Source organism: Microcaecilia unicolor, chromosome 3, assembly GCF_901765095.1.
Source record: "Microcaecilia unicolor chromosome 3, aMicUni1.1, whole genome shotgun sequence".
Lineage (NCBI taxonomy): Eukaryota > Metazoa > Chordata > Amphibia > Gymnophiona > Siphonopidae > Microcaecilia > Microcaecilia unicolor.
In genome coordinates this window covers 435,543,200-435,566,334 of record NC_044033.1, presented here as the reverse complement: position 1 = coordinate 435,566,334, position 23,135 = coordinate 435,543,200, and the positions used below count along the sequence as shown (strand labels likewise).

Here is a 23,135-nt window from a genome sequence, read left to right as displayed (position 1 = left end):
TTCTTCTGCTGTCTGTATGGAACTCACTTTACAAGTAAGCAGCTTCATTTCCTTATGTAAGAACTGTTTGTTAAAAATTCTTTTTTACGTTTTGCAATTACCAGTAAATTATTTTAAATTCCATTTGATGTAGGGATTTTTTCTCACAGTACACTTTGGGAAGGTAACTATATTAGACTGTTTTTGTGATACCTGCAATTGAGAGAGATGAGCAGATAGTTGGATCTTGCTGATTTGCAAATAAGTCCAAATTTATATAGACATGCTGAAGGGAGACATGGGCTTAATTAAACCATCTCTGACCTCATGTGCAACTTTCTTTGAATTAATCACCTTACTTTCCAACTCTTCTTACCTATCTGTATGTTTCATCTTTGCTTTACCCTTCACTATAAATTAAAATGTTCTATTACATATTGTGTTGCCATTGTAAGTAGTATACTCCTCGGAAGGCGTCTCATACAAACGTTAGCCATTTTGAGCACATTGTTTGCTATGGATAACTTGTAAAGCAGTTTTTATGCACTGCTATGTATTTCTCCTGAAGAAGACAGCGAAACAGAAGGATTTCCTACTGTCGAGAAACAAGGAAATTGGACATTTTTGCCAGAAGGATAATATAAATTGGACACTTTAATTTTGGAGAAACCCCACAGACTGTGACATTCTTATGAGGCTGTACCTCTGTCAGGACAATTTGGATGTTCTGAGCTAAGTAAAGTTTACTTTTTGTTAGAATTAGAATCCATTTATTAGTAAGGATGGAAGTCGCAATTCTAGTAATGTTATAAGAGTTTTTGCTCTATTTTGAGTTTTCTTTACTTGCAGGAAGGCTTCTCTTTTTGTATGAGGATTTTAGTCTAGTGAGGGATTGCTAATTAGTGTCTATTTGGGTGATTTATATTCATAGTGAGATTTAGTGTTGTGGGTATTTGGATCTGTATTGTGTTAAATTGTGTTACCCTCCCTTCTGTTTTTTAAACACAGACTTTCTCCCACTTCTTTACAATTTTTGAAATATTCTGGGAGTTTTTATCTGTGTTTTTTTCTCGGAAGGTGGTGGAAGCCTGTGATGGTAATATCTACAGTGGAGCATAAAAGTCAGGCTCCCTGTTACACTGAGGCTGTTTTTTAAAATTTAAAATATTTTATCTTTCAGATCTGAATCCCCAGTGTGACACTATATTGGAGTGATGTGTTTGATAGTTTCTTTGTTATAACTACACTTTCGGTGCAGATTGTTTATTTGTAAGTAGTATACTATGCCATACTTTTTATTGTTGTTTGAATATTTTTACTTCTGTAATTGCCTGTTGCTCATGTTTGATCTATTCTGACTTTACATTGCCTTGAGTGAATTCCTTCAAAAAGATGGTAAATAAATCCAAATAAATAAATAAATAGTGAAAAGTCTGTTTTTAGTGAACAGAGGTGTGTAACCTTTGTGCTGTGGATCATTTGTGGGTGATCTAAGAGACAGGCCTATACTAAGTTTTTTGGTTTCAGTTGGAGATAACATACTAGTACCATGAATTAGGAAATTGTCATCCATATTTGAGAAATAGAGATATATCAAATGTTTGTGATGCAATTATTTGATTTCATTTTTTCTCACATTAGCCAATAGCATTTTACTATTTTCCTTGTAGAGTGACTATAAGGAGCCCTGCCCACAGTGTGCTGCTGTTAACTGGGGTATCACCGATGAAGGCAGATTTTATTGCAAGGCCTGCCATAATGTCATAGAGGTAAGTCCATTTGTTTCTAGTGTTTACATACTTAAACACACACTTTTTTTTTTCTCATTTAGAACATAACATAAGTGTTGCCATACTTGGACAGACCGAAGGTCCATCAAGCCCAGTGGCCAATCCAGGTCACAAGTACCTGGCAAGACCCCAAAATAGTAAAACAGATTTTATGCTTCTTATCCTAGAAATAAGCAGTTGGTTTTCCCCAAGGCCAACTTAATAATGGCTTATGGACTTTTCTTTTAGGAAATGGTCCAAACCTTTTTTAAACCCTGCTAAGCTAACTGCTTTTACCACATTCTTTGGCAATGAATTCCAGAGATTAATTACATGTTGAGTGAAGAAATATTTTCTCTGATTTGTTTTAAATTTACTATTTAGTAGCTTCATTGTGCACCCCCGTAGTCCTTGTATTTTGGAAAGAGTAAACGTGATTCATATCTTCCTATTGCATTCCCCTTAGATATCTCTTCTCCAAGCTGAAGCCTTTCCTCATAGGGAAGTCATCCCATCCACTTTATCATTTTCGTTGCCCTTCTCTACCTTTTCTAATTCCGTTGTGTATTTTTTTGAGATGTGGTGACCAGAATTGCATACAGTATTTGAGGTGTGGTTGTACCATGGAGTGATACAAAAGCATTGTTATATTCTTATTTTGTTTTCCACTTGTTAATTGCCTAACCACAGAGGCTCAGGGCAACATGCATAGGAGAGGATACATATAGGGGCCAAATCTGTATAACTTGCCATATGTGTGCTGTGAACTTATTCTGTAATGGCAGTTAAGCACATAATTTGTTATAGAATACTAGTGTAATTCTGCATTAATTTGCCTTCATTTAGGTGTGCCTACTTATGCCACTTCTATGACATGTGGAAATGCACATGACTAAATGTGGTACTTACGCACATAACTTTCAGTATCTATAAGTTCCATGTGTAAAGAGTAGTTACTTACCTGTAACAGGTGTTCTCCGAAGACAGCAGGCTGCATATTCTCACAAGTGGGTGACGCCACGTCGGCCCCGGAGGATTTTAAAGCAAAATCTCAAAATCTCTTTACGGCGTTCCGTCGCGCGAGCGATCGTACTGCGCATGTGCGCACACCTATTCCCGCTCGCCGAGCGGACACGCCCCTCAGTTATATCCAAAAGATGGAGGAGACAACTCCAAAAGGGGAAGGTGGGAGGGTTTGTGAGAATATGCAGCCTGCTGTCTTCGGAGAACACCTGTTACAGGTAAGTAACTACTCTTTCTCCAAAGACAAGCAGGCTGATATTCTCACAAGTGGGGTATCCCAAGCTTTCAGGCTTACACACAAACAGTGGTCAATAGAGTCTCGCAACGGCGAGGCCAGAATAAACATTGACCCGAAATATCAAATGAGTGTAGCCTGGAACAGAACAAACATGGGCTTAGGAGGGTTGGAGTTGGATTCTAAACCCCAAAGAAGTTCTGCAGCCCCGACTGCCCCAAACCCGACTGACCGCGTCGGCTATTCTGCTGAAGGCAGTAGTGAGATGTGAATGTGTGGACTGATGACCACGCCACAGCTTGCAGATCCCTTCAATAGTGACTGATTTTAGATTAGTCACCGATTCAGCCATGGCTCTAATTTTGTGAGCCGTGACATGGCCTTCTAGAGTCAGTCCAGCTTGGACAAAATGAAGGAGATGCAATCTGCCAGTTAAGAAGAATGATGCGGTTTCCGACAGCAACTGGCATTAAAAGAAATAAACAACTGGGCGGACCTTCCGAGGGAGCTCGTCTGCTCCACGCAAAAAGTGCGCAGCTTGCTTTCGCCAGGGCTTGTAAGATGAGGGAGAAAGCATGTTGGCAAGACAATTGACTGGATCAGATGGTACTCTGATACCAGCGCCAGTAGAACATTGGCTGCATGCGGAGAACTACTCTGTTAAGATGAGAAGTAAGGTAAGGAGCTTGAGCTACTAGAGTCTGAAGCTCACCGACCTTTCGAGTTGAAGGAACAGCCACCAAGGAGAATGACCTTCCAGGTCCAATACTTCAGATGACAGGAATCCAGTGGCCCGAATTGAGCTTGCAGCAGCTGGATGAAAACGACATTGAGACTCCAAGATACTGAATAAGGAGTGATAGGGGCTCTGACCGAAGCATAAGAGCCAACTTGAAAAAATTATTGTGGGTGCTAAGCCCAACAGAAATAATCCCCCTTAGATACAGACAAGGAATTCTCTCAATACTGTGTGGAGAAGTAACGTCATGAAGTGGACAGCTGAAGGCTGACGTTGTACACGTTGATGATAAGCTCTTATTGCACGAAGATGAATACAGACCGAGTTGGTCTTGAGACCAGATTCAGACAGGTGTGGAAAGAACTCAAGCAAGGTCTGTATAAGACTAGAGGCAGGATCTAGGACCCTCGCTGTCACACCAGACGGCAAACCTCTTCCATGAAAAGAATAACACCTCTTTGTGAAATCTTTTTCTGGAAGCAGGCAAGAGTCGGGAGACACTCTTCTGGAAAAGTCAACGAAACCTACACTCTGAACATCCAGACCGTGTGAGCCATAGATTGGAGGTTGGGATGTAGAAGTGCCCCCTCGTTCTGCGTAATGAGAGCTGGAAAACTTTCAACTCCAGAAGAAGAGGGAATCGTATCTGACGTAGCTAGAAAGGAGCAATCAGAATCATGCTCCACAATCTTGCTTGAGAATCAGCAAAGTCTTTTCCATCAGATGTATGGTAGGATATGCATACAGAAAACTTGTCCTCCAAAGAAGGAGAAAGGCATCCGATGGTAGTCTGTCGTGAGCCTGCAGCCTGGAACAGAACTGAGGGACTTTGTGATTGAACTAAGTTGCTCAGCCTGTCGGCCAGACTGCTGTTTACGCCAATTAGATAAATGGCTTGGAGAAACCAAGCCGCGTTGGCGAGCCCACCGCTACATCTGCATGGCATCTTGACTCAGAGGACAAGATCCAGTACTCCTTTGTTATCGAGTACATCACAACCCGATTGTGTGGTTGATTAAAATAATTAGGTTGGATAGTCAGGAGGGATGCAACCTTCGTCAGCAGCTTTTGACTGAGTAAGGTGGACTGGACACCTCAGAATCAAAATGGAGAGAATTAACCACCTCTGAGGGAATTCCGAAGACTGGCGAACAGTTGGGTTACATCCTCTAGATGTGCAAAAGTGTCAAGGGAGTGACGTGAACTGTGGAAGCCATGTGTCTAGAAGTCTCAATATTACTGTGCTGTAATCTGTTGAGACGGGCAATCAACGTGGTAAGGGAACACTTGCACTCCCAGTCCATGAAGATACGCTGCAACAACAGCTAGGCACTAGGAAAACATACTCTGGACGCAAAGTGAGTAGAAGTATCTTGTAAGTCCAGAGAGCATAACCATTCGTTTTCCTGAAGTATGGGAAGAAGGATGCCCAGGGAAATCATCCTGAACGAAATCTGTTGAGGCCCCTTATGTCTATGATGGGACGGAACCCACAAGGAAGGACCTGGATAGAAACTCAATCCTTCTTACCCTTGTGGAACAGGCTCGACTGCATTGGTACTGAGAAAGGCAGAGAGTTTCTCTGCAAGTACTCACTGTTGATGGAAGCTAAAGGATTAAACTTCCAATGAACAATGTGGAGGGTTTGATTCCAGACTGAGAATGTATCCTAACCGGACTATTTGAAAAAACCCCCCGGTTGGAGGATATAGAAGTCACCTGTGGTGGAGAAAATTTGAACTTCCCCCCGACAGGCAGATTGGCCGGTACGGACATTTGTTGCCCCTCTCTGGTTCCTGCGGAATAGCTGCAGGAGCCTGATTAGGTGCACGCCGCTGACTAGAACGAGCGTGCTGATCTCTTTAAAGAAGTTCCGAGATGAGGAAGTGTATGCACAGCATATCAACAATTTTCTGCTGAGGTCTCCTCCTCCAGGTGAGAGGCACACAGTCATGAGAGTCTGCGCATCACCATACCTAGAGCAGAAATCTAGGTGTTACAATACAAGTGATGAAAACGCCATTGGACAGGAACTTGCGACACTTGGAAAAAAGATGTAGCCTACTCCGGTGGGAATGCTCATAAATATCTGGCAGGACTTGGTCTTGGATGCGATCATGCCAGCCTGGTACGCCAATCTCCAAAGGAGGCTAAGGATGTATGCTCTGGCCTCGGGGGGCGCCGAAGCAAGTTCTTAGAACTGCTATCAGTTCTGAGTTGAAGATGGTAGTCCAGGACCTCGAGCATCTGGCATTGGGCTGATTGACAATCTCCATTGCAATGTGTCAAGACAAATAGAGGATCTAGAGGATTCTCAGCAGAGAAACCCCATGACCTTCATGTTCATCAGATGAACCATCATTGAACTGAGCCAACTACTCAAAACAGAGCAGGTCAGATGCAACATTGACCAGTATAGAGCAACTGTCATACATACAATTCTAAAGAACAGCTATGGAAAAATATGTTCTCCTGAAGCAAAATGGCTGTTCTTAACATGCATTTCTGGGCCTGGAAGCCAAGGTATGGAGGCGCGGTAAGTTCTACGAGCGAACACCCATACCAGAGGCAGCATCGGTGAAGGAGACCAGTTGAAAGCTAGATGCCGCGGGAGGCGGTAGCATCCATGGCATCCAATGGTACCCATGGTCTCGAAGCCAAGGACAACATCTGGCAATGCAAGGGAATCGAAACCAGACTGCCAGATGACTTCCATAACAGAGATATGACCGATGGTACTGATAGTACTCATGGCACCGACGGTGCCGATGATACACATGGTACCGATGACCCCCGGTACCAATGGAACCCATGGTACTTGGCACCTAGGATAGTCATGATATCTGGTATCGATGGTACCCATGATACCCTAGTACCGAAGGGACCCTTGACATGTGGTACCGATGGTACCCATGATATTCGGCACCAACAGCACCGACGGTACCTATGGTACACATGGTATCGACGGTGCTCAAGACACCGGTACCAATGGCACCCATGGTACCGATGGTACCTGGTCATGATATTTGGTATCGACGGTACTCATGTACCGACGGTATCCATGATAGCTATCCATGGTACCGACGATACCCGATACCGATGGACTCGTGATACTCGGTACCGATGGGCGATGATACTGTGATCGATGGTGCCCATGATATCTGATGCCGATGGTGATACCTGGTGCCGACGGTGCCCATGCACCGAAGACACTCGGCACCGTGATACCCGGTGCCGATGGAATCCATGGCACCGATGATACCGGTACCGACGGGACCCATGGCACCGACCATGGTACCAATGTTCCCGGTACCGATACTCCTCGGTACCGACGCACCGGTGACATTCGGCACCGACGGCACCCATGGTACCGAAGATACTCGGTACCGACGGCACCCATGGTACCGATGAAACTCGGTACCGACGCCATGACACCCGGTACCGATGATACTCGGTACCGACGGTACCCATGACACCCGGTACCGATGATACTCGGTACCGACGGTACCCATGACACCCGGTACCGATGATACTCGGTACCGACGGTACCGATGATGCCCGGCACCGACGGCACCCATGGTACCGATGATACTCGGTACCGACGGCACCCATGGTACCGATGATACTCGGTACCGACGGTACCCATGACACCCGGTACCGATGATACTCGGTACCGACGGTACCGATGATGCCCGGTACGATGCGTGTATCGACGTCCAATGCCAGGATACCTCCATAATAGAGGGAGCAACGCTCTCGGCACCGACTGATGTCTGAAGCCCGAATACCTCCATAACAGAGGGAGCAAAGCTCTGGGCACCGATGGTACCGACACCCGCTGATGCGCCCGAATGACCTGCCAAGCAGGAGGCGCCGAGGCAGGTGGAGACCTACTCGATGCATAACTATACCCAGCGTGCATCGGTCTCTGTCGGACTCCCTGACAAGTAGCATAAGTCTCGTCTTTGAGACACTACTTGCGCTTCACAGGGAGATGATCCGTCCTTTGGGCATCCCTGTCAGAGTAGAATACGTCTCGGTACTTGAGACACTACTTGCGCTTCACAGGGAGATGATCTGGTCCTTTGGCATCCCTGGCAGAGGTAGAATACGTCTCGGTACTTTGAGACACTACTTGCGCTTCACAGGGAGATGATCCAGCCCAAGACACTTCGCCGATGCGTCCGAATGACCTGCAGAGCAGGAGACGCCGAGACGGGTGGAGACTCACTTCAAAGGTTACACCACTGATATTGTGTCACCAGGCTGCCCATTCATTGGCTGTGACATACCACCTTCACCATGAAGCAGGCTCTCACAGCTCTCGAGAGCAATTTGTATAAGTTTTAATAAATGGATCAAAAAATGTGGGCTTGTTTTATTTGCTGGCTAGAGAAGCCCACAGATAACAATATACCAGCACTTTTCAAGTAAAAAGAAAAAGATAAGCTTTAAGCTTCGTTGAGGCACAGCCCCTTAAATTTTTCTTTTGCCTCAGGTACAAAAATACCTGTATATATAAGCACAATGAGCCCTGCCATAAAATAAAAATAAAAAGAGATTTACTCCCGAAGACCTGAAGAAAACACGAAGCCCTAACGAACTCCGTGTCTCCTCAGACGCGGAAAAAGAAAAACTGAGGGGTGTGTCCGCTACGGCGAGCGGGAATAGGTGTGCGCACATGCGCAGTACGATCGCTCGCAGAGACGAACGCGTAAAGAGATTTTGAGATTTGCTTTAAAATCCTCCGGGCCGGCACGTGGCGTTCACCCACTTGTGAGGAATATCAGCCTGCTTGTCTTTGGAGAAATGTGATGCATGCCCCCTTCCAATTACACATTGTGTGAGTTGCACGCTGAAATTATAGAATATGGCTTAGGTGCCAGTTCACCATTTTCTTGTTTTACTGTCAACAGTCTTGTGTGGCAGTGATGGTATTCTATAACCTTAAGTGTGCAAATGATGCTTACATTTAGGCACTAGGCCCCAATGCATACAATTGTGGCGCAGTAGAGAACGCACCAGAAAAACACCGAGTCGGAATTACTGACCAATGCTTACCAATGCTCAACACAAACAGCATGACATTTTTTATGATGCCTGTTAGTTTTGAGCATTGGTCAGTAAAGGGTCTGATCATTCTAGCGAATACCCACAAGTGCTATGCAGTAGGTACAGCTCTTGCGGGCATTTCTAGTGATGGTCTGACTCCCAACCCTCCAACCTTTAAAACTGCTGGTGATCCAGCGAATCTCCAACCCCCCCCCCTTAAAATCTTTAAAACCTCCTGGTAGTCCAGCGCCCCCCCCCCAAACACAAAAAAATCTGTTTTGGTACAGTGGACTCCCTCTTGAGCCCCCCCCCCACCAACTCAAAAAAACTCCTGGAGGTCAGTAAACCACCATGGAGTTTTATGAGTTGGGTGGGGGGCGGGGGGCGTTGAGAAGGGGGTTCACTGGATCACTGAGGATTTTTTGGTTCGGGAGGGGAGTCTGCTGGACCAGCAGGGAAGTTTTAAAGGGTTTGGGGGGGGGGGGGGGTTGTGGTCCGCTGAACCACTAGGGAGTTTTAAAGTTTAGTAGGGTTGCTAGGGGGGGGGGGGGGGTCCACTGGACCACCAGGGATACCGTTCAAAACTTTATGACAGCTCCAGACCTGTCATTAAGGTTTTTTTTGCAGTTTAAAGGTAGGTGCTCAGTGCATGGAAATGTTTGTGCATCGGTCCGAATGCTAATTTTAAGTCTGATGAGCTTGTTGTAATATATTTGCATAGGGTTATCTTTACTATGGGGAATGGTAAAAGGGATGCAGAACCCCTTTGTGCATTAGACGTTAAATGACGTTTGCTTTAGACTGGCTACAGCCAGAAGGACCAGAATGCTGGTTACACGAATCATCACAATTAACAGAAAGATCCATAAAAATATTAAAAAGTTGCCATGAAGATGATAAAGAATTCTCTAATTGGGAGATAAAATAGGAACCTCCAATAGATGTCTATCAACTGAGAGAAAATTACATACTGGTTGATACTAGTTTAGTAGTTCCTTTAAAGAGAACAGAGTGTTTATGGAGTCCCTTATAAATAAGAAAACAGATTTTAAACTTAATTTCCATATCATCAAGCTGATCAATCCATAGACTGGTGGGTTGTGTCCATCTACCAGCAGGTGGAGATAGAGAGCAATCCTTTTGCCTCCCTATATGTGGTCATGTGCTGCCGGAAACTCCTCAGTATGTTCTCTATCTCAGCAGGTGGTGGTCACACACAGCAGCAGCTCTGGCTAGGCCTCCAAGCCTAATTTTTAGGTTTTGTTGAGTGCCTGGGGTTGAGGGCTCTTCTTGAGCAAGTGCAAACCTGGTGGCGCCAGGTCCCTCCTTTTCTCCCCCCTCCCGCTGGCTCCGTAAAAAAAAAAAAAAAAATTTTTTGAACGTCCTTAAAGGCGTTTATTTCGACGTTTATTTAAACGTTTATTGCAGCAATACTCACTGGGACACCAGGTCGTTACAGCTCGGAGCGGAAAGCAGGTAATTTTTACCTTTTTATAGCGGGCAGGGGGTTCCCCGATTGATCTCCACGTGGCATATGGCGTCGGAGGGCGAGGGCGCAAAGGGTCGCTCCCCGGTTCGCTTCGGCGCTTCTAGAGGGAATGCGGGGGTATTAAAATCTGATTCGCCCTTGTTGGGTGACAGTTTCGTGACCGATGAGTGTCCCGGTCCTTCCTCCGGCGTGGCGGTTTTCCCCGCCATAAACGCCCATCCCCCGCTGCTCGCCTCCGCCATCTTGGCCGGCCACGCGGCTCGGACGGCTTCTTCGTGGGCCGCCCTTGAGGGAGACATTAATGCCATGGACGCCCTTAATTTGGGCGACGGCACCAAAGCGGCTAAAGTTAAGCGCCGTTTTTCCCGCGCGGCTCCTTCGCGGAGTGTCGCGCCGGACGCCATTTTGGATGCGCAGCATGGTTCTCCCCCGCTCTTGCGAGCGCCGGTTGAGGGTGCGTCTAGGGCAGTAGCCCAGGCTGCGGAAGTGCACAGTCTGGGGGGTTTCTCCCCCGAGTTTGTCTTGCTGCTGCATCAGGCCTTCCTTATGCAAAACGCTGCCCCTGCTCTCTCGTTTGGTAAAGAGGTTGAGGTCCCCGGAGGTAAACGCCCTCGGGTTGATTCCCAGGCCTTGGAGGACTTGGTCTCCTCCGATGTAGATGAGGGCAGCGTATCTGAGTTCTCCCAACGGTCCTTTGCGGATTCCTTAGAGGAGACGGATCCCCGCTCGGTTGGAGCGGATGACCCCTCTGCAGGGCGGCTTTTTAGCTCAGAGGATTTGCCCAACCTGTTAGTGCAGGCCATGGGCATTTTGAAGATTTCCTCTCCGGAGGACGTCTCTCCCTCAGCCCCTGTTGGCTCTGCCATTATGCTGGGGACGAAACGCCCGCCTAGAACCTTCCACGTGCATGATGCTATGCACACCTTAATTTCGGCTCAATGGGATGTCCCGGAAGCGAGCCTCAAAGTGGCTAGGGCTATGTCCCGCCTCTATCCTTTGCCTGAAAGTGAACGTGAGGCCTATCTGTGGCCTACAGTGGATTCGTTAATCACTGCGGTGACTAAGAAAACGGCTTTGCCGGTGGAAGGTGGCACGGCCCTAAAGGACGCCCAAGACAGAAGATTGGAGGCGGCCTTAAGGTCGTCCTTTGAGGCGACTGCTTTAAGTTTGCAGGCCTCGGTTTGCGGTTCCTATGTGGCCAGGGCGTGCCTGACTATGGTGCAGTGGGCTTCCCCCTCGGATCATTCCTTGAGGGCTGATTGGCCGGCCCTGGAATCGGGCTTAGCCTATTTGGCAGACTTGCTGTATGATGTCTTGAGAGCCTCAGCTAAAGGCATGGCTCAGACAGTCTCTGCGCGACGGTGGCTTTGGCTGAAGCATTGGTCTGCTGACCACGCCTCTAAATCCCGCCTGGCTAGATTGCCTTTTAAAGGCAAGCTGCTCTTTGGGGTCGAGCTGGACAAAATCGTGACCGATCTCGGCACGTCTAAGGGCAAGAAGTTACCAGAGGTCAGGGCTCGGGCTAGTACTCGCCCCGGTACCTCCAGAGGACGGTTTTCAGGAAGCCCGTCGGTACCGCCCGGGCAGGGTCGGGCTCCTCTGCCCCCTCTTCCTTCAAGAGGAATTTCTCCCCCAAGCAGCATTCCTTTCGCAGAGACCGCCGTCCCGGAGGTGCTCCCTCCGGTCCTCCCCCAGGGTCTCGTACCCAATGACGGGGCCTTGGTCCACGCCCCAGTGCAGATTGGAGGACGGCTGTCCTCGTTTCTGGGCGAGTGGACCACAATAACTTCAGACGCTTGGGTGCTGGAGTCATCAGAGACGGCTACAAGCTAGAGTTCTGCCGACCCTTAAGAGACGGGTTTGTACTCTCTTCCTGCAAGTCTCCAGTCAAAGCTGTGGCAGTGCAGCAGACCTTGGACAACCTGATCCGCCTGGGGGCGGTCGTTCCGGTGCAGAAATCAGATTGGCAAGGGACGTACTCCATTTACTTTGTGGTACCAAAGAAAGGAGGTTCTGTCCGGCCTATCCTCGACCTCAAAGGGGTCAATCGGGCCTTGAAAGTGCGGCACTTTCGCATGGAGACTCTCCGCTCTGTTATAGCGGCAGTGAAGGCAGGAGAGTTCTTGGCTTCCTTGGACATCAAGGAAGCGTACCTGCATATTCCCATCTGGCCTCCTCACCAACGCTTTCTGCGTTTTGCAGTCCTGGGACGACACTTCCAGTTCAGAGCCCTCCCTTTCGGGTTGGCTACTGCTCCGCGGACCTTTTCCAAAGTAATGGTGGTCATAGCGGCCTTCCTGCGAAAGGAAGGAGTACAAGTCCATCCTTATCTGGACGACTGGTTGATCCGAGCCCCCTCTTATGCAGAGTGCGGCAAAGCTGTGGACCGGGTAGTTGCTCTTTTGAGCTCCCTGGGATGGATCATCAACTGGAAGAAGAGCCAGCTGCGCCCGACTCAGTCCCTGGAGTATCTGGGAGTTCGATTCGACACCCAGGTGGGCAGAGTGTTCCTGCCAGACAATCGGATTGTCAAACTTCAGGCTCAGGTGGACCAGTTCCTAGTAGCCTCTCCTCTTCGGGCTTGGGACTATGTGCAGCTGTTGGGCTCTATGACGGCCACGATGGAAGTAGTGCCCTGGGCCAGGGCTCATATGAGACCACTACAACACTCTCTGCTGCAGCGCTGGACTCCGATGTCGGAGGATTATGCTGTGCGCCTTCCCTTGGACCCAGCAGTGCGCAAGGCGCTGAGCTGGTGGATGCAGACAGACAAGTTGTCTGCGGGAATGCCTCTGGTGACCCCAGAGTGGATTGTCGTCACGACGGACGCCTCTTTGTCGGGCTGGGGAGCCCACTGCTTGGGAAGGACAGCGCAGGGGCTCTGGTCTCCTGCAGAGGCAAAGTGGTCTATCAACCTCCTGGAACTCAGAGCCATTCGGTTGGCGCTTTTGGAGTTCATCCCGGTACTAGCCTTGAAACCAGTACGGGTCCTGTCGGACAATGCCACGGCTGTGGCCTATGTCAACCGCCAGGGAGGTACCAAGAGCGCCCCTCTAGCCAAGGAGGCCATGAATCTATGCCAGTGGGCGGAAGCGAACCTGGAACAGCTGTCAGCGGCCCACATTGCTGGAGTCATGAATGTCAAGGCGGACTTTCTCAGTCGCCATACCTTGGAGCCCGGAGAGTGGCAGCTATCGGCTCAGGCGTTCTTGGACATCACGAAGCGCTGGGGCCAGCCAAGTCTAGATCTGATGGCGTCATCGGCCAATTGCCAAGTGCCGCGCTTTTTCAGCAGAGGACGGGACCCCCGATCCCTGGGAGTAGATGCTCTTCTCCAACAGTGGCCGACACAAGAGCTTCTCTATGTGTTCCCGCCCTGGCCCATGCTGGGCAGGGTGCTAGACCGGGTGGCAAAGCATCCGGGCCGGATAATCCTGGTGGGTCCGGATTGGCCCAGACGTCCCTGGTATGCGGACTTGATCAGGCTTTCAGTCGACGATCCTCTGCGACTGCCAGTGGAGCAGGGCCTGTTACATCAGGGTCCCGTGGTGATGGAGGATCCCTCCCCCTTTGGTCTTACGGCCTGGCTATTGAGCGGCAGCGTCTGAGAAAGAAGGGCTTCTCAGACAAGGTCATCGCCACTATGCTGAGAGCGAGGAAGCGCTCTACTTCTACTGCTTACGCCAGGGTTTGGCGTATCTTTGCAGCGTGGTGTGAAGCAGGCTCACTTTCTCCCTTCACTGCTCCAATTTCTTCAGTGTTGGCGTTCCTGCAAGAAGGTCTGGAGAAAGGCCTGTCGCTCAGCTCCCTTAAAGTCCAGGTAGCGGCTCTGACTTGCTTCAGGGGCCGCCTGAAGGGTGTTTCCCTGGCTTCTCAGCCAGATGTGGTGCGCTTTCTCAAAGGGGTTAATCACCTGCGCCCTCCTCTGCACTCTGTGGTGCCTGCGTGGAATCTCAACCTGGTGCTAAGAGCATTGCAGAAGCCGCCTTTTGAACCCTTGTCGAGGGCATCGCTGAAAGACCTGACGTTGAAAGCAGTCTTTTTGGTGGCTATCACTTCAGCCAGAAGAGTTTCCGAGCTCCAGGCGCTCTCATGTCGAGAGCCTTTTCTGCAGTTCACTGAGGCAGGAGTGACTATTCGCACAGTGCCTTCCTTCCTGCCCAAGATTGTTTCTCACTTCCATGTGAATCAGCAGCTCTGTCTCCCTTCCTTTCGTAGGGAGGACTACCCAGAGGAGTACTCTGCTCTCAAATATCTGGATGTGAGACGTGTCATCATCAGATACTTGGAAGTGACCAATGATTTCCGGAGATCGGATCATCTGTTTGTCCTGTTTGCAGGTCCTCGTAAGGGTCTGCAGGCTGCTAAGCCTACAGTGGCAAGATGGGTCAAGGAAGCCATTGCAGCGGCTTATGTGGCCGCGGGGAAGATGCCGCCTATCCAGCTGAAGGCTCACTCCACAAGAGCTCAGGCGGCCTCGATGGCAGAGGCCGGGTCCGTCTCCTTGGCAGAGATATGCAAGGCGGCAACTTGGGCATCAGCCCATACATTCTCCAAGCATTACCGCTTGACTGTGGCTGCTCGGGCGGAGGCCCGGTTTGGAGCCGCAGTGTTGCGGTCAGGGATTTCAATGTCCCGCCCTGGGTGAGTACTGCTTCGGTACATCCCACCAGTCTATGGATTGATCAGCTTGATGATATGGAAGGTAAAATTATGTATCATACCTGATAATTTTCTTTCCATTAATCATAGCTGATCAATCCATAGCCCCTCCCAGATATCTGTACTGTTTATATTCTGGTTGAATTTTAGGTTCAAGTTTAGTCTTCAGTTACTTCAGGAGGACTTCGTGTTCAAGTTTTTTCACTGGGATCCTACAAGAGTTGAGACGAGTTTGTGTAACAGTGAGCTGCTGCATTCCTCTCCCCTCCGTTTTACGGGGCTGGATTGAGACATAAATTCTGCCGGCACTCCCTCCCGCTTCGTGCGGCTGTAGGGCAGCTTTGTACCCCTCCCGCTTCGGCGGTGTTAGGGTCAGTCAGCTCCTCCCGCGGTTGCGGTTGCAGGATAAGCCAGATCCCCCCGCATCGGCGGGTGTGGTGTCCCTCCCCCGCTCCACGGGGATGAGCTGGACGGATTCCCCTCCCCCACTTGTGTGGGGATGAGCTGGGTTAATTCCCCTCCCCCGTTTCGGCGGTGGTGAGCTGGGCAGAGTGTCCCTTTGTGGGTGTAATTCTCTAAGTGCTGAGTCCTGCGGATGGAGCTTTGATATCGACATACTGAGGAGTTTCCGGCAGCACATGACCACATATAGGGAGGCAAAAGGATTGCTCTCTATCTCCACCTGCTGGTAGATGGACACAACCCACCAGTCTATGGATTGATCAGCTATGATTAATGGAAAGAAAATTATCAGGTATGATACATAATTTTACCATATTGAAGGGCAGAGAGCGAAAGCAATAACAAAGAACTGGAGATCTATGTTCCCATAATCCATGCTGCAACATTTTGTACTAATTATAACACTTAGCGATGAGTACTCAGGAGACCTAAATCAATAGCATTAGAATGGTTAGGGAGATTTAGCACCATGACCTGCATAACTAAAAGGAAATCACTTAATGGAAGAATAAGATGTAATCATTACAGTAGGTGAGGTTTAAGAAAAGCTACTTTCTCTCTAATTTTGGATCTGTACTTGAAGTGTGATACTGTTTGGGAGAAGTGGACAGTTATGAAGGGGATAGTTCAGTGGAGCAGGAAGAGTAGAGAACAGGGAAGATGCAGTTTAAAAGGAGACATTCTCTTATCTGCTATGTCGCACTGCATGTAAGTTTTTCTATGCTGCAGAAGTTGGATCTGCTCCCATAGAAATGTACTGGGCCTTTTTTGGGGAGTGGTGGGGGAGACTTATTTCTCTGGAACTCCTGATCTAACCTGTCCCACTTTCAAACTTTTTTTTCCCCCCACCAGTTTTTCCCTAGGCCAAGTTTCATACCATCCCTTTCCATTTAACTTTTTAAGTATTTTGCCCACAGACACATTCTCAGTCCCATTTGTGTAATTCTGTTCAACTTCTGTGGTACTGAAAAGAATAAAATGGAGCTGTATTAAAATCACCCAGGTAGGGAGGGGTTTAGAGGCAGATTGAAACTGAATCAACAGCCAAAATTTGCTAATCGGTTTTGGCTGAAATTGAAATAAAAAATTGCACCGCCTCCTCCCCTTCCAGATAGTGGGTCCTCCCGGGTCCACCGGTACTACCCCCCCCCCCCCCCCAGAGACCAGGTCCCACCAGGCTGGGTTGTCCACCTGAAGGCCCTCTCCAGTGGCCAGGGCAGGTTGTAGCCCAGCCGTTTCTGTCGTCCCCCCCCCCCCCCCCCCCCCCCCCCCCGCTGGTTCCTCCATAAAAATGACTGCCGAGAGTTCCCGCTACAGTCTTGCAAGACTGCCACAGGAACTCTCGGTCCTCATTTTTATAGAGGAACAGATGAGGGTAGGAGCGACTGGGATAGCTCCTGCCCCCCAAAAACCACTAGACCACCAGGGCAATTAAAGGGAGGCCCGGGAAAGGCCGGCTCGGCAGCACTTGCTCTCTTTTGAGGGCAACAGGGCTGATGGCTGACCCAGCCTGTTCTGTTAGGATCTGACCTTTGTGGAGGATGGGGGGTGGCAGTGGCAAACCATCAAGACCCATTCTGGGGGTGGGGGGGGGGGGCTGGGAGGACTTGGGTCAACTTGGGTCAGGGAGGGGGCCAGGAGGACTCTGTTGGGGGGAGGAGACTTGCTCTGGTGGGCGTGGGGGAGTGAGTTTCGGTTTCACCAATAAAAGCTCAGATTTTGGGCCAGTTTCGGTGCTGAAACCAAATCCAAATTTCAGTCTGCCTCTAGAATGATTCCCTGATTGCATGCAGTGTCTGTGTGTGTTTAAGCTGTTAGTGGTGTTTTACCATCCTCCGCTTAGCTAAAGGTGGTAGATGAGGCAAGATTGCTGATGGTGAGGGTAGAGTTAGAGATCAGGTTGGTGATTGGTGATTCCTACCTGTATTTGTGTTTTTTTAAAAACCATCTGTGCTGTATTTCAAAGGGGCAGAGCAAGTGTCTTGAGAAAAGAAAACTGTGATAGTATTAAGTTGAAATGCAGGAACTTTGACATGCTACCTGAAATTAACTGACAAGAGATATTTAGATGGTGTGTTATTGGTGCCTTTGTCTTGAAATGAACCTCACTTTCAATCTTGCAGAAAACTCAAGATGTAATTTCTGATGAATTTGCCCACAACACCAAGATCCAGTCCATCTCTCGTGGGCTGAAAAGGAAAAGAGGTCTCGGTAAGTGGGTGTGCATGAGTAATAATCTATAATGGGCTCTATTCTGATTGAAATTTCAAATTTAAAGGATTTAAGCTAGCACTTGTCTACTGGGAAAGCTTTTAAACATGACAGGACTCAATTCAGCTTCAGAGGGCTGAATCTTCACTAGAAGTACAACAGCCAAATATTGAGTTTTACCAAATGTGACCATCTCTGGGAAATGGTGACTAAAATAGTGGATACAGAATGTTGAGAATGGCCGATTTTTCATATCATTGGTCCATAAGCGGTCTGTAAAAGTTACATGATTGAACTTCTATAACTTTATTTTCCACATAAAAGGATGGGGTATGGACTGTTGTATTACAAATTGTTTGCTCTAACAGAGTTCATTTAGACCTAATTTATTGTTTCTGGTGACTTTAATCACGTTTTCCCAGAGATGGTTACAAATATCTATGGACAGGAAAAAGGCTATTTGGCCCAGTATTCGTTATGTTTTTGTACACTCAAAAAGTTATTTGTAAGGGCTTGAAAAAAAATCTTTGGAATGAGTAGGAGGTGGAGCGTACCTAAACTCTGTATTGCTGGAATCATCTTCTGCACAAATATGGATATGGTTGTTCATCTACCTTAATATGCAGCTTTTATTTGTCTTCCAAAGGCTTCTTCCATGAAAAGCAGCTCGCCATTCAGCCAGCAAGTTAAAAAAATGTATATATACATTATTATTATTAGCATTTGTATAGCGCTACCAGACATACGCAGCGCTGAACACCTGACACAAAGAGACAGTCCCTGCTCAAAAGAGCTTACAATCTAAATAACACAGACAAGACAGTTACGGATGAGGGAAGTACTGGGTGAGAAGGAAGGAAGGAACAAGGGAGGGCAAATGAGGGCTAGGAGCCAAAAGCAGCAGTGAAAAGGTGGGTTTTCAGCATGGATTTGAAAAAAGGTAGAGATGGAGCTAAGACGTATAGGTTCAAGAAGTCGATTCCAGGCATAAGGTGCCGCGAGAGAAAAGGAATGAAGTCTGGAGTTAGCAGTAGGGGAGAAGGGGGACGACAAGAGAGATTTGTCCAGTGAGCGGAGTTCATGGGAAGGAATGTAGGGAGAGATGAGAGCGGAGAGGTAATGGGGGGCTGCAGGGTGGATGCACTTAAAGGTCAGTAAGAGCTTTTTAGGATAATTCTAAGCAGTTTACAGACCACTGACTGCCACCAGCTCTGCATATAGTGGTGATATTCTTTTTTTAATTCTTTATTTATAATTTTCTAATTTTACAATCACATAACATGACTGCAAAAGCAGTAACTGAATTTTACAAAAAAACTGAAAAAGAAATGCAATCTAGGAGGTTTAACCTCCTTAGGTAAATACTTTCATTTATTTAGTCCACTATTAAGTGAGGCAAAACACAATGCAAAAATTCAAAATAAGAAATGCTATAAACATATGAGCAGGAGAACTACAAAGCCCACAATTGAATTTAACAGCATTAGCCTACAGGATTGTTCTGATTAGAACGATTCTCTTCCTCCTTAAAGGCAATAAAAGTTTGCATTTTCTTTGGATTGGTAAACATATAGTTAGCAGAATTAAGAGAGAGAAAGCATCTGCAGGGAAATTTCAGTAGGAATGTTCCTTTCAAAGTAAGAGTCCTCTGCTTCAAACCCAAAAACTCACGCCTTCGTTTCAAAGTCTCTCTGTTTAAGTCTGGAAATATTTGTATTCTGGAACCGAGGAACAATGCTTTCATATGTTTAAAGTATAAATGGAAGATGTTATATCTGTCAGATTTAAACACAAATGATACCAAAAGAGTGGTACATTCAGTAATTACTTCAAGGGAACTTTCAAGAAATTCAGTTAGATTCAATCCCTGTTGCTGTTGTATTGAAGTTCCTTTTCCTGTAATATATTGAGCCCGGGTAATTGGAGGGTATGCTTCTTTCGGAATAGCCAGAAATTAGAGTACCTGGATAATAATGCCAGAAAATTAAACCTAAGACTGCTTAATTTCCCGAAATCTCCGATTATATCAGCTCCCGATATGTTAACGAAATCTCAGACAAAGATATATAGGTCTTTTTCAAACCACTCGTTTCTTCTGTAAAAGTTTGAGTTACCTGGAGAAGAGAGCTGGTCAGCTCTTGAATCACATCCCATAGGGTGTCCAATGTCACCACGTTCGGTTTTTCTCTTCTCTTCCAGGAGCTCAGGTACTTGCTTCTGCTCAGGACACCATCTTGCCTCGAACTCCTCAGACACAGTTTGATATAGTGGTGATATTCAACAGCTATCTGTATAGCTAGGCAGTTTAAAGTTATCACAGTCTTCCTGCTGCATATCTATACAGATAGCAGCTGAATTTCACAAGCTATCTGTAGAGTTAGGTGAAATGCTTACACTTATCTCTCGCTTCATTCTGTCACTGTCCAGTTATTGCTGGGGTGGTCTTTAAGAATTTTCAGTAGCACTGTCCGGATAGTGGTACTTGATACAGCCTACATTGTGTGCAAATCTGTTTCATGTATATTCATTATGGATATCCTGAAAAGCAGGACTGGCTTGAGAAACACTGCTCGAAGGCAACTTGCCGATCCTCTTATGGTTGACAGGATGGCTGTCTGTAAGGCATTCTTTCTTCTCCAAAGGGCAGCACTTGACTTGTAAACTGAATAACAAACCTAATTTTCTTTCTTTCTTTCTTTCTTTCTTTCTTTCTTTCTTTCTTTCTTTCTTTCTTTCTTTCTTTCTTTCTTTCTTTCTTTCTTTCTTTCTTTCTTTCTTTCTTTCTTTCTTTCTTTCTTTCTTTCTTTCTTTCTTTCTTTCTTTCTTTCTTTCTCAGATAAAGGCTGGCAGTGGTATGTTTGTGAAGGTTTCCAGTTCATACTTTTGAAGCAAGCTGAAGCACTGCTAACCCTAGGAATCTGCTCTCGGTTAAAGGTATTTATTTATTTATTTAGATTTTGCTCACACCTTTTTCAGTAGTAGCTCAAGGTGAGTTACATTCAGGTATTTTGGATATTTTTCTGTCCCAGGAGGGCTCACAATTTAAGTTTGTACCTGAGGCAATGGAGGGTTAAGTGACTTGTCCAAGATCACAAGGAGCAGCAGTGGGATTTGAACCGGCCACCTCTGGATTGCAAGACTGGTGCTCTAACCACTCGGCCATTCCTCCAATGCACTTCAAATTTAATTTATTTGATAATACTGTCTATTTATTGGAAAATCTAAGTGGTTCACAAAAGTCAAAGGAAATGGGGTGGGAAATCACATATGAAAAGACTATAGTAGACATTTACAAACAGCTTCTACTACATCAGTAGATATATATGAAAGGGGAGGGGGAAGTTTAGAATATAATCTCAGGAAAGTTGGGGAAGGAGAACATGGGGGTGGGGTGGGGTTTGGTACGATGATTCTTCTATTTAGATAAATAACTTCTATTTAGATAAACAACTGGTGGCATTGGTCACTGGATGAAAAATTACTCGAGGATTGAAGACTGAAAGGCTATAAAATAATAAAATGTTTTTGGTAAGAACTTGCATTTAAGAAACGTTTGAAGTCTAAGATTCAGAGGGAGACTATTCCAGAGGGTGGGATCAACCACACTAAAACAAGAAGTCCTGAACCTGATGAAAGGAGATGCTGTTGTGATGAGCGGAGAGTCCTTGAAGGGGAATAGGATACAGGCAGGCTTGCCAGAAATGAGAGAAGACTGGATTTGATGGGAAAGAATGAGTATCTTATATGAAATTCTGTATAGGCAACAGGAAGCCAGTGTTCAGCTAAGAAAAGAGAGATGACGTGGTCATACTAGTTGTGATTGTAGATAAATTTAATGGTAGTATTTTGTACTATTTGCAACCTTTGTTTTTTTTTTTTTAACTTGAATTTTACTAACTTTTTCATACAAACAATAAACAAACATGCAATGCAAGCTGGCTGACCAGCTCCAAATCTGAAAATAACATATACAGCAGATCCCAAAAGTATCCAAAGAACCCCTCCCTCCCTCTTTCCCCTCTATACCTGTGTAGCAACATTATGTATAATCTTCAAAACATAAAATAAAACAAACAAACAATACCCTCACTCTTCTCCCAGATTTCATCTGCTTCTTACAGTACAGAGTCAAGATGTTGTAAAATGCCCAAATATTTGTTGTATAAAGAAGTCATCCATTTTCAGAGCAGTAAGTTTTTCCATTAGAACCACGTCTCAATGTTTGTTGCCACTTCTTGACTGAAAGGGGGTTATTACTTCTTCATCTTGCTGCGATAGTAGATCTTGCAGCATAAAGACAGTTAAACAGAACTTTCTGTTCTTGTTTGTCCTGGCTATGAAGACTCTGATTTAAGAGGCAAATCTTTATCATGACAGTAATAGTCCTACCCGAGATTACATTGATAATCTCTATTTGCACCCAAAAACCTTTGATCTGCGGGCAGGGCTACCACATATGCACATAGTCACCAAGTCCACCGCATCCCCTCCAACATAAAGGATGAGTTAATCCTGAGATGATTGCAAATTCCTACTATGGGTATCATGACAACTTATATTTATTTTTTTTATTTATTGCTTTTGTATCCCACATTTTCCCACCTATTTGCGGGCTCAGTGTGGCTTACAATACATTGTAACAATGGAAGTACAATGAGTTATTACATGATTATGTGGCTTACAATACATTGTAACGATGGAAGTACAATAAGTTATTACTTGATTATGGTTACATTATGAGGAGTTGAGTTGAAACAATGTCCAGGTGTCGATAGGGGAAAGAATAAAATTGAAGAGAGAAAGGCTGGGTGTGTAGAATTATGGGGATAGGTGTAATAGGAGAATATGTTAATGCGTTGCCAACAGTGTGTGTGGTCTTCATGTGCTTTGATCCTTTTGGTAGATTTTTTCAAAGAGATGAGTCTTTAGTAGTTTGCGGAAGTTGGTTAGTTCATAGGTCGTTCTTAGGTTTCGTGGTAATTTGTTCCAGAATTGCGTGCTCATATGGGAAAAGGTTGATGCGTGCATCACTTTGTATTTTACGCCTTTGTAAGTTGGGAAGTGGAGGTTAAGGAAAGTTCTAGACGATCTTTTGGCATTTCTGGGTGGTAGGTCTATTAAGTCGGACATGTAGGCTGGGGCTTCACCATTGATGATTTTGTGGACTAGTGTGCATACTTTGAAAGTGATGCGTTCCTTGAGTGAGAGCCAGTGTAACTTCTCTCGTAGTAGTTTTGCACTTTCGTATTTTGGTTTCCCAAAGATGAGTCTGGCTGCTGTGTTCTGAGCTGTTTGAACTTTCCTCAGTATTTGCTCTTTGCAGCCTGCATATAGTGAGTTGCAGTAGTCAAGATGGCTGAGTACGAGTGATTGCACTAGGCTGCGGAAGACAGATCTTGGGAAGAAAGGTCTTATTCTCTTCAGTTTCCACATGGAGTAGAACATCTTTTTGGTTGTGTTGCTAGCATGGGTTTCGAGTGTTAGATGGCGGTCGATAGTGACTCCAAGGATCTT

The 23,135-nt window shown here is 46.3% G+C and overlaps 1 protein-coding gene across 3 annotated transcripts in view; it reads left to right on the top strand.

Moving 5' to 3' along the window:
* The window catches only part of TAF1B (TATA-box binding protein associated factor, RNA polymerase I subunit B), a 385,284-nt gene that overhangs the window by 28,781 nt on the left and 333,368 nt on the right, over positions 1-23,135 (top strand). For all 3 annotated transcript variants that reach the window (XM_030198879.1, XM_030198880.1, XM_030198881.1), the window contains exons 2-4: positions 1,650-1,748; positions 17,534-17,621; positions 20,458-20,555. In XM_030198879.1, the coding sequence (XP_030054739.1) occupies positions 1,650-1,748; positions 17,534-17,621; positions 20,458-20,555 (285 nt within the window). The remainder of the gene's footprint in view (positions 1-1,649; positions 1,749-17,533; positions 17,622-20,457; positions 20,556-23,135) is intronic.